The 12,242-nt window shown below is 42.7% G+C and overlaps 1 protein-coding gene across 1 annotated transcript; it reads left to right on the forward strand.

The window, feature by feature from the left end:
- The first annotated feature begins 8,728 nt into the window (after positions 1-8,728).
- LOC110569271 (regulator of nonsense transcripts 3B-like) lies at positions 8,729-10,231 on the forward strand. Its single transcript, XM_064376683.1, has one exon. The coding sequence runs from the start codon at positions 8,729-8,731 to the stop codon at positions 10,139-10,141; it is 1,413 nt and encodes a 470-aa protein (XP_064232753.1). The 3' UTR covers positions 10,142-10,231.
- Positions 10,232-12,242: the final 2,011 nt, after the last annotated feature.

The following is a 12,242-nucleotide window of genomic DNA, read 5'->3' on the forward strand; positions in this document are numbered from 1 at the left end:
CAAGAGTCAAATCCTAAAGGGACTTGAGATACATAACAGTTGGTCTTTGATTGAAAAAAAAAAAAAAAAGTGGTTCCTAGGCCTTTTGTTTAGAACACAGAAAACAAGCTCTCCAGGTGACTGTGGTAGTAAGTATATTCACTTTATAGGGCCAGGGCGTAATAACACAAAACCCAACATGTGCTCAATAAAGAAGGACTGATGGATGAATGGAAGAAATGCGGTTATAAGTGGTGGTGAAATTCAAGGCCAATTCATAAAAGCCCCCATGACCTGAAATAAAACACCCAAGCCTACGTGAATTGAAAAGAGTAGTACACCAGACACAAGCAGCTCCTGCAGCAGGACTGGGGGAGATAAGGGGATGCCAGCAAGAGCTGCCCCTCTGAAAGTCAGGCATTTGTAAACAGGTGACTGTGGATGGAGAAGAGGAATGATGTGTAAGGAGCTGGAGAGCTGGGCTAGCATGGCAAGGATGCTTACCTGAGTATCATATACCCCCTGGAGCACTTAATCCTTAGTGTGAATTAGTTGCATCCATTTAAGCTTTTTTCTTGGTGGAAATATGCCTACCTTGTTTCTGTTACAGCTCAACTGCTTCAAAATAAGAAAAAAGATTCCTTAAATCTGTGGCAGGAGTAGTACCCACTGGTTCCTGGGGTGATAGTGCTGCCAGGCCTGTGGGTTTCTGGTTGGTGGGTACAGATCCTTGTGGCCGTATGGAATCCAGAGAAACTGGGCTCCAATGCTGACACTGAGCAAAAGTTACAGAAAACAAACTCCCTGCCAGTATAGTATGCCATATCCAGAATTCTAAAGGCAAGCCAAGCAGGCATGGTGATCGAAGAACCCTATGACTATAACCAGACAATGCTGGTTCAAATCCCTGCTCACCTACATACTAGGTTCCACATCTTGGGCAAATTATTTAATCTCACTGACTTAGATTTCTCATCTGTAAAATGAAACCATTATCTCATCTAGTACTTCAAAAAGCTGTTCTGAAAACTCAATGGAATAACTGATTCATTCAACAAACATCTACTAAGTGCCTACTATGTTCTGAGCACTGTTTAAGTGCTGAGGACTCAGCAGTGAACAAAACAGGAAGAACTTCCTGCTCACATGGAATCTGCATTCTAGTGGATTAATGTATGTCCACAGATGAGGCTTGGCCCAGAGTCTGTGTCAGGACATGTCAATATTAGAACTTCTCCTTGTTTTTTTAGGGCCTGACCCAGAGAGAAATTGAGCAGGTTCTGGAAGGGCCTGAGACCTCTGCCATCAGAGAAGAGAGCCTACCCGCACTTTCCTTTGACTACAGTATCATCTAGTGTTGAAGATGAGCACTTGTCCCCTGGGAAGGGAGCACCTGCCTTCATGTCTGAGATTTCTTGTGGAGGACTTGCTAGAAAAACTGATCCTTCTGGTCTCCTGCCCTTGCCAGAGGAGGCTTGCTTTTCAATTGTGAAAGTTAATCTAGTTGAAAGTCAAAAGCACTAGAGATTCTGGTCTCCTTTCTTCCCTCTCCACCTGACCAGCACGTATCAGCGGCTGCTGTATTGGCTCAAATTGTGCCTGAGGTGGGTAGACCCGGGACCTGGACGGAAAGTGCAGAGGGAAGCATTATCCAACTTGGGCCACATTCTCCCAACAGCTCTATCAGGGGAAAAGGTGATATTTTCATCTCCATATGCTGAGCATCTGCACCTACCTCTCAACTAGTTTTAAACTCTGGTGAGTTAGTTATTGGGTCCTGAAAATCCCAGCATCTAGAATCATCTGGAAAGCCTCTAGTACCTTATAAAAATACTTTTGAGTAGCAAGAAATGGAAGCAGGATATGCTCACAATTAAGGGAACTTTGTAAGGTTTCTACTACTTTTGTTACAGCCCCTTTCCTCCTGGTGATTAGTAATAAAGCCTCTGTGTGTTCAGGGAAGAAGCGGCAAGTACATTGGAGGGCAGGAGAGGTATGAGCTCTGGAAACGAAGCCCAGAAGCAGGGAAAGTAGGGCAGCTTTGGAGCAGGGGGTAGGGGTGGGTAGGGAGAGACTCAGAGAACAGCTAAGAAACTAGGACCTAGGTAGGGAAAGACAACTAGGATTGTGCAGAAAAGTCATTATAACAGGCCTGAGAATGCTTTCCTTAGAAAAGATCGCTTGCAGGGTTGGCACATGACAGGCATCTAAGAGCTTAGATTTCACGAGGGTTTTCTCAAATCTCTAACTGATAAAAATGGCTCACTGTGCCTAAACAGTTTGTGCAAGCAATGTGGTTTATGCTGAACATCTGATTTCCTGGGATTTTAAGACATGCTAAGCAGAGGTGCCTACATGGCCAATAAAATCCCTGGGTGCTAAGTCTCTAAGGAGCTTCACCGAAAGACACTTCACACATGTTGTCACAATTTGATGCTGGAGGAATTAAGCTCATCCTGTGTGATTCCACTCTGAGAAAACTTTCAAAAGCTTGTGCCTGGTTTCCTTCAGACTTTGTCCCATCCACCTTTTCTGGAATCTTGGCTGATTTTGCTTTGTATTCTTTTGTTATAATAAATCTTAGCTGTGTAGAACACAGCTAAGTAGGACTATGTGCCTTGCGAGTCTTCCTAGCAAATCACCAAACCTGGAAGCGGTCTTGGGGACCCCTAATGCTAAGGACCCACTGGAAATCAGCCCAAGAGATGAGACACGGGCTGGGGCTTAAGCAGCCAAAACTTGTTCATGCCTTCTAGACAGATGCCTTCCTTCCTCCACCATTGAGGATCTAGGGAGGATTGAGTTTTGCTTGGAGTGGGGGAAGAATACAGTTAGGAGTTGGAAAAAAAAAAAGAAAAGAAAAGAAAAGGAAGGATGGAGCAAAAGGCACCATAAAGATAGGCTTGGCCAGCCAGGCGCAGTGGCTCACGCCTGTAATCCTGGCACTCTGGGAGGCCCAGGCCAGTGCATCACCTGAGGTCAGGAGTTCAAGACCAGCCTGGCCAACATGGCAAAACCTCATCTCTACTAAAAATACAAAACTTAGCCAGGCATGGTGGTGCATGCCTGTAATCCCAGCTACTAGGGGGGCTGAGGCAGGAGGATGGCTTGAACCTGGGAGGCAGAGGTTGCAGTGAGCCGAGATTGTGCCGCTGTACTCCAGCTTGGGCAACAGAGTGAAACTCCATCTCAAAAAAAACAAAAAAACATAGGCTTGACCGTTAGTGGCCAGAGGCATTAAGGAAGTCCCTAGCAACCAAATGGGCAAGAGAAAGAGTTCTTTTGGAGAAAGAGGAAAGGAGAAAGTTAAGATACATAGGATGAAAAGCAGGAGAGTGCCTACTTCAAACTTATCCTGAGTCTCTCTTTACCTAGAAAGGACCATGTTCCACCTTGATGAGTTTTTCCACCTTGGCTTCACTTTCCAAACAAGCCCAGAAGGTACAGATGGAAAGAAGATGGCCAAGCCTGCTTGAGTATTTGGCTTTTCTCACCTCTTGGGCTGGCCGGTGATGATGTACAGAAATCCTCCTCCATGCGTGCAGAACAGAAGTGGAGCTGCAAACTGACATGGGTGTAACCAAAAGGAATTTCTGAGTGATAAAGTGATATCTATCTGAACATCTTACAAGACTGGAGGGGAAGGGCCTGAAATAAGACTCCACTGCACAAAGCATTTATATCTAAATATTTGTAAGAGATGTGCAGAATTGTGTGGTCGGTGGGGGAGTCTCGCTCTGTCACCTGGGCTGGAGTGCAATGGCGCAATCTCAGCTCATTGCAACCTCCGCCTCCCAGCTTCAAGGGATTCTCCTGCCTCAGCCTCCCAAGTAGCTGAGACTACAGGCACCTGCCACCATGCCTGGCTAATTTTTGTATTTTTAGTAGAGACAGAGTTTCACCACATTAGCCAGGATGGTCTTGATCTCCTGACCTCGTGATCCACCCACCTCAGCCTCCCAAAGTGCTGGGATTACAGGTGTGAGCCACCATGCCCTGCCAGAATTTTAAAACAGGAAAATCCCTAGGGATTGACTCAATACTCATTCTGGAGAAGAGGGAAGATCAGAGAGGTTGGGTACTCAGTATAAGTCACACAGCCAGCACTCCTGACCAGCGTCCTCTTCACCTCTCTCATTGAGAGAGAAAGGAGCTTCAATTTGAGGAGAAAAACCCACAGTGGAGTCAAATAGGTATTAGCTGTTAGACTTTGGGGAGGTTACTCACCATCTCTGCTTTCTATCTTCTTGGCTGTCAAACAAGGATAATGACTCCAAACAGAAGGCTGCTGTCAGTGAAAGCTCATGGAAAACAAGGCAATACATAGTTGATATTCAATGAACATTAGCCCCATATCGATCTCCTAAACATCACTCCAAATGACCTTCTTCAAAGCCTGCTGAAGTCCTGTGTTCTATGGGATCAAGATGGTGTCACACGAGAAGAAAGGCAGTGAAGTAAGAGTGTAAAGAAATGCATGGGAATGGCAAACTCCAAAGTGAGACAAGCAGTTACCTCAGAAGGGGAGGAGAGGGGTACATGAGGGCTTCAAATCTATCAATCATGTCTGATGTCTGTAGGTGAGTGCTGGGTATGTGTGTTTTCGTCATATTGTTTTTATGCCTTTCCACATGTCTGAAATATTTCACAATAAAATGTTTACATAAATAAAAAGAAACAAATCTTTGAGAAAGTAGCACATAGGACTATAAAGTCTTTATATAGGGGCAAAAAAGAAAGGAAAATCTTGGGAGCATGGGAAACTACTCCAGCAAGGCAGGCACAGGGAAGAGGTCAGCAATAGGACACAGGGTGTTCCATGGGGAAACAGGCTCAAAAGGGTACATCGCCACCTTGACCTCTAGCACAGTTTCACCTGGCCCTCTAAGAAATGTGCCAAGAAACTGAAAAAGTTGTTCATATTTACACTTCCTTTCAAGCTTTAGGCTTGGCATGGTGCCTTCTGTTCAAGGAATGAGGGAAGCCGCATAGCTCCCGTTTAGCAGGCCTGAGGGAGGGGTCTCAGGTCTTACCAAGTCAGCTCAGTCACACTGACCACATAACCTGAGATGCTAAGCTTTGCCCAGTCTCTCTTGATATCCCTGAAGATGTGGGAAAGAGAAGAACAAGAAAAAGAAATTACTGAGCCAAAATAAGAATTCATTATTGACTTGCTTTCCCCTGATTCTAGTCTCAGCCATGAAGATTAAAATGCTCCAATTTTTCAGTCTGTTCTTAGTTGAACAAAAATATATAAATTTTATAAGGCATGTAGTAGGTGCTAAATTTATACACGAAAGGAAAACAACATTCTTACCACACAAAAACACCTGCATATTGAGAGACTGGGGGCTAGTATGGTACAATGGAAAGCATGTAAGATTTGGTGTCCAAAAACCTGAGTTAGAGTCCATGGTCCAATGTGTCTCCATGCAAAACATCTACCTTCTCTAGGTTTCCATATTCTGCAATGAGGATACCTCCCAAAATATATGCCCATCTGGACCCTCAGAAAGTGACTTCATTTGGAACAAGGGTCTTTGCACATATAGTTAAGATTAAGGATCTCGATCATCCTAATGGATCCTAAATCCAATGACAGGTGTTTGTATAAGAGACAGAAAAAGGAAAGAAAGACACAAAGAGAAGGCCATGTGTAGACAGAGGTAGAAAATGGAGTAATGTTGTCACGAACCAAAGAATTCCAGGAGTCAACAGAAGTTGGAAGAGGAAAGAAAGGATTCTCCCTCAGAACCTTCAGAGAGAGCAGAGCCTGTTGCCATTTCTATTTCAAACTTCTGGTCTCCAGAATTGTGAAGAATAGATTTCTGTTGTTTTAGGCCATCCAGTTTGTGATCATCTGTTGTGGCAGTCCTAAGAAACTAGTACACCTCCTTTACAGGGTGAACATGAACATCAAATAGGATCATGTGTGTGAAAGCCCACTGTCAACTATTTAGAGTGATATAAATGGCAGCTGTCAATATGGGATCACAACATTTAAGGGAATAACAAATCCTCTCAGGAACCAAATCCCAGACTTTCACCTAAGGATACATCCCCAGCAGTTCTTTCCAGAGAGGACAGAACGCTGGTGACTGGCTCTAAGGTTCTGCCTCTTCTTGCCTTGCTGGCTCCCCAGACTGCCTCACTCCACTTGCTTGTGCCTTTGAGGAAGATTCGAGTGTCATCTGGTGCAGAAAGAAGGTGCCCATCTGCTCCCAGGCACCAGTCACATAATAAGCATTACACACCAAGGCCACCATCTGCACTAACAATTCACATCCAAGTACAGTTCAATGTCAGCCTTACTCTAATTCTGAATGAGCCAAGACCACAGGCAGGTGACTCTGGGGCCAGAATCTTTCCATGAACGCTGCAATTCTGGATCAGAGCATTGCAGGCAGACAAGCTAGAGGTGGAAGAAGCCCTCAACTGCCAATCTCTGATCCAAAGATCCAGTTTAGGACATTTCTGGGTATGATGTGATCCTCACGATCTTTTCTAGCCTTTCCTTTATAAAGGAAGTTTTGAGTGTTGAATTTTATTCCTTTATATGAAAATCCACAGTCCTTGAAGGAGTGAAGAATAGATACAAATTGATCATAGCAGATGGGCAAAAAGAGTAAAACAGACATAGATGGATGAAGACCCACAGGGAAGGAAAAACTGCTACAGAAACCATAAAAGCAAAGGAATCCAAGAGAAAGGTGGGACAATCTCCCTTGACGAATTTAATGGCACTTTAGATTTTACAATATGCTTGTGTGAAAGTTGCTACTGTTCCCATTTTATAAAGCAGAACAAAGAACAGCGGGCAGGTTGGCAGTCTCAGAGAGCAGACATCCACTTATCAGGAATTAATGGAGCAAGTGGACCAGTGGCCTTCAAAGGTTTTCTCCAATTTTGAAATTCACTTCCCTTGAATGCAAAGTCGGCAGTGGCTCCACCCTCCATAAAGTCAAGGTTCATGGCATACAGCATCCAAAAGGCCTTCACAAAGATAACATTGAAAACAGGTGGGCAGAGTTCCAATCACGAGGCACTACAGAGAATAAACTTTGTTCTCTAGACAACACAACTGGAAACCCCTAAAAAGTTTTACAAAAGGAAGTTACATACAGATTTGTGATTTAAAGGGATTAAGCTGACAGCCATATGGAAAATGGGAGGGACTTCAAGGAAGACAAGTGACAAAATAATGGTCCAGTCAAAGGTGACAAGGCTTTGAACCAAGGCAGGGAGAGTGGGGATGGAAGGAGACAGACTCGACAGGCTTGCCCCTTGGATGTGAGAAGCAAAGCAGAGGACAGCCTATGAGTCTTCTAGGATTCTGGCATGGACAACTGGGCACATTCACCAATTTTTATCAGTCCATTCTGGAAATTAAAGAAGAGAAGATTTTAAAACTGTGAGATTAACAGTTCTGCATTTTCCAGAAGGGACAGATAAAAAACTGAGGCAAAAGGATGATTTCTGGCTAATCTGAATCAGAGTCCCCGCAGGACATCCAGATAGAAATGTGTAAAAAGAAGTCAGAGAAGTTCAGGTGGGAAGTCTGAGACAAAAGTACAGAATACAGATTGCATGTGAAATAGGGGTAGTGGGCAAGACCAGGACAAGCAGACAGAGCAAGAGAGGGGAGTCAAGGGCAAGCATTTGAGACACAGTGACATTTAAGTGACATGAAGAAGGATTAGGGAAGGAAGAGAAAAAGTAGACAGAGAAGTGGGACAGAACCCATGTCCAAAGAGCTTCAAGGAGGAGATCTCCCACAAGATGAAATACCCACCAAACAGTCAACAAAAATAAGTGAAAAAACCAAGCTGAAAACTCAGATTTTTCTAGCTTACTATTCTGAATTTTAGCCAAAGGATAAAAGTGTTTCTCACTAAATAGTACAACTGAACTTATGCAGCAATTTGTCTCCCAAGGTGTGAAGAAGATTTAGAAAGCGAAAAAAAGAAAAAAAGCTCAAATGTTGGGTCGGGGGAAAGAGAAGAGGCATTAATTTCTTGTCTTTCTGTTCCTTGTTATGTTAAGCCTTTAACTTTCTGGTCAATGCTTGTTCCATCATTCAACTGCATTTTAAAATAACGTTCTAGGCCAGGTGCAGTGACTCACACCTGCAATCTCGGCACTTTCTTTGGGAGGCCGAAGCGGGCAGATCACAAGGTTGGGAGTTTGAGGTCAGCCTGGCTAACATGGTGAAATGCTGTCTTTACTAAAAATACAAAAATTAGTCGGACATTGTGGTGGGCGCCTGTAGTCCCAGCTACTCAGGAGGCTGAGGCAGAAGTATTGCTTGAACTCGGGAGGCAGAGGTTACAGTGAGCTGAGATTGCACCGCTGCACTCCAGCCTGGGCGACAGAGCGAGGCTCTGTCTCAAAAATAATAATAAAAATAAAATAAATAATGTTCTATGCATAAATTTAAAATAGTACCTTCAATTTCTTCCTAAATCTTAATAATCTGTCTTTTATGTAGGAAGGCCCTAAAGTAAAATGGAATTTCAGGACACACAAAATTTAAATATTGGCCCTTTTAAAATTGATTGAGGAAAAACATTCAAAAACATTTTAACAGCCTTTACTATGTTGAAATTCGACACTAGCAGTATCAATGGTTAATATAAAACATTTAAAAGCACTTCAGGTTGGGGGCGGAGCGTTGACGCGAGCTGCCCGGGAGCCGTTGGTGTCCGGTGTAACGCGTGGCGGCCAAGCCGCCTTCGTGACGGACGTAGCCATGAAGGAAGAGAAGGAGCACAGGCCCAAGGAGAAGCGAGTAACCCTGTTAACGCCCCCTGGAGCCACAGGCAGCGGTGGTGGGACTTCGGGGGACACTTCCAAGGGGGAAGATAAACAGGATCGCAACAAGGAGAAGAAAGAGGCGCTGAGCAAGGTGGTGATTCGAAGATTACCTCCCACTTTGACCAAGGAGCAGCTTCAGGAACATCTTCAACCTATGCCTGAACATGATTATTTTGAGTTTTTTTCTAATGATACGAGTCTGTATCCTCATATGTATGCCAGAGCATACATCAACTTTAAAAACCAACAGGACATTATTTTGTTCAGGGATCGCTTTGATGGTTATGTATTCCTTGACAATAAAGGTCAGGAATATCCTGCTATAGTAGAATTTGCACCTTTTCAAAAAGCTGCAAAAAAGAAGACTAAGAAAAGAAATACCAAAGTCGGGACTATTGATGATGATCCAGAATATAGAAAGTTTTTGGAAAGTTATGCCACGGATAATGAGAAAATGACATCTACTCCAGAGACACTGCTAGAGGAAATAGAAGCAAAAAATAGAGAATTAATCGCTAAAAAGACAACCCCACTTTTGAGCTTCCTGAAAAACAAGCAGAGAATGAGAGAAGAAAAGAGAGAAGAAAGAAGGAGAAGAGAAATAGAAAGAGAAAGGCAAAGAGAAGAAGAGAGGAGGAAATGGAAAGAAGAGGAGAAACGAAAAAGGAAAGATATAGAAAAGCTAAAGACGATAGACAGAATTCCAGAAAGGGACAAATTAAAGGATGAACCAAAGATTAAGCTGCTCAAGAAGCCAGAAAAAGGAGATGAAAAAGAATTGGACAAAAGAGAAAAAGCCAAGAAATTGGACAAAGAGAATCTCAGTGATGAAAGAGCCAGTGGGCAAAGTTGTACATTGCCCAAGCGTTCTGATAGCGAATTTAAAGATGAAAAACCAAAGAGACCTGAAGATGAGAGCAGCAGAGACTACAGGGAGAGGGGACCGGATTATGAACGAGATCAGGAACGCATACTTCGAGAAAGAGAGAGGCTGAAGCGGCAAGAAGAAGAGCGCCGTAGGCAGAAGGAACGCTATGAGAAAGAGAAGATTTTTAAGAGAAAAGAAGAAGAAATGAAAAAGGAGAAAGAAACACTTCGGGATAAAGGAAAGAAGACTGAAAATACAGAATCAATAGGAAGCTCAGAAAAAACTGAAAAGAAAGAAGAAGTGGTCAAGAGAGATCGAATAAGAAACAAGGATCGTCCAGCGATGCAGCTTTACCAACCAGGAGCTCGAAGCCGAAATCGACTCTGTCCCCCTGATGACAGCACCAAGTCTGGTGATTCAGCAGTAGAAAGGAAGCAGGAAAGTGGTATTAGCCATAGAAAAGAAGGAGGAGAGGAGTGATAAGTACAGATGGCCTTAGGTGTCCTGACTGTCTAGGCAGCCAAAGAGCACATGTTAAGCAATCCAGAAGTGCCTTCAGGGCAAAGGAATAGAAAGGGGGTCGCTGTGCTGGTGGGGTACATTGCAGAGGAGTTAGTCTTGTGTCAAAGCTGGAACATGATCAGAGGTTCAGAATTGGAAGTATAATTTCATTGCTTTTGCGATTTCTACAAATTACTTTTAAAGTGTCAGAAAAAGGTGATGGCGAGGACGTGTATTGCAATTTGCAGGGGGGAATATCAAGTAAGGACTTCATCACATGTGACACGAGAGAAAAGTAAGAGCTGGTTCTAAATCAAAAGCTGTTGTTCGTCCTGAATTGAATTTTCTTAATTTGGGTGGAGCAGAGTCGCTTTGAAGCCTTGTTCCAGTCTAGTTCTATTTCATTGTTGATGATAACTGTTGACTTTGTGTAGTGTAGAAGCAACAAGCATGTCCTTGTAGTACAAGTACAGGGAAGGATAGATCACACTTTCGTTGATGCAAAAACTTTAAATAGTTAACGTTAATTCTGTATCCAGTGTCCTAAAGTTTTAGGATTAGTTTTAGTTTTTTGTTTGCTTACATGAGCTTAGCATAAAGAATATTTTTAAACATCTCGTTTTGTCTTCAGCATCTTTTCTATTAAGAGGTAAAATGTAGTCCTTGTTTGATTCTTGACAATTCAGAGTGTGTTTGATCTTAGGGCTCATGATCTGAGTGCATACCATCTCCAGGAAGGAAACTGCACCAATGTCTATTCGTGTTAAATAGCAACTTTTAGTCTCAGCTTGTTTTGTTTTGATGTCAATAAATAGTAACAGATTCAAAATAAATAAATAAAAGCACTTCAATATAACTTTTAAAATTTTGTAATTGCATTTTAATAAGAAAAATATATCTGACACTTGAAAAAACAATAAAGGTAATAAAAATAATAATGACACATGAAGACACCCTGACTTGAGATTAAATAAGGAAAACTATTTTTCCTAGTGAATAACTCCTCAGAATCTCTTTGCAAACTATGTCATCCTAAGACACAAAGGTCCTCTAATAGAACAGTAAAAGATTCACCCTCTGTCACACTCACCCTAGCACAGGGAAAGTGGTTAAATGGAGATTTCAAGGGACTTTGCATAGGAAAGGGAGAGAAGAGAACATTAGCTGCACTGTCAGCAAACTTGAGAACAGGTGAAAGTAAAGTGAGTGCTCCAACTGCCAGAAAAACAAGTATTTGGGTTGAGCAGGTGCAAGCAAACTAGGAAGAAATTTGTTATTAGCTAAGACAATTAATGGTAATTAGATAATCAAAAAATGATTGTAATCGAAGCACAGGTATAGTGATCATTACAGAGTTCTAAATTAACGATTAGGGATACAACATTAGCTTCAGGATAGAACCTAGACTTAAGTAATCAAGTCATTTAATTCAATTAATATTGATCAACTATTATGCATCACATACAAGGCTATAGGGATCCAAGTTCAAATCAGACATTTTCCCTGCACGGTGCTCACCATCTGGCAAGGTAGAGATACACACTCAACTATGACTTATGGTGGCTAATCATCTGAATAAGGTGCTATGGGATCACAGAGGAAGAAGCATGGGGTATGGGGAAGTCCTTGAGGAGGAACTGGCATCTGAACCAGACTGGATTTCACCAAGCAAGTGAGAAAGTGAACAGGACACTCCAGGTGTGGGATCAGCATAAGCAAAAATGTTAATAGTTCACCAGGAAGAGCTGGAATGCAGGACACTTGGGAGCAACAAGATGGGCCGGGCCTGACCATGAGGGTCATGAACCCCACTCTATGAAATCTGGACTCAAACTGTAGGTTGTCAGGGATCACTAATGGATTTTGTGGGCATAGGGGGACGTACGTTTATTTTATTGTGATAAAATTCACATAACATCAGATTCACCATTAATGACATTTGGTACATTCATAATGTGCAACCATCATCACTATCCAGTTCCAAAACATTTTCATCAACCTAAAAGGAAACCCAGTACACATTAAGCAGTCATTCCTCATTCTCCCCTCCCCTGGCAACCACTAACCCGCTTTCTGTCTC

Source organism: Aotus nancymaae, unplaced genomic scaffold (assembly GCF_030222135.1).
Source record: "Aotus nancymaae isolate 86718 unplaced genomic scaffold, 86718_ANA_hifiasm-v0.15.2.pri h1tg000016l, whole genome shotgun sequence".
Classification (NCBI taxonomy): domain Eukaryota; kingdom Metazoa; phylum Chordata; class Mammalia; order Primates; family Aotidae; genus Aotus; species Aotus nancymaae.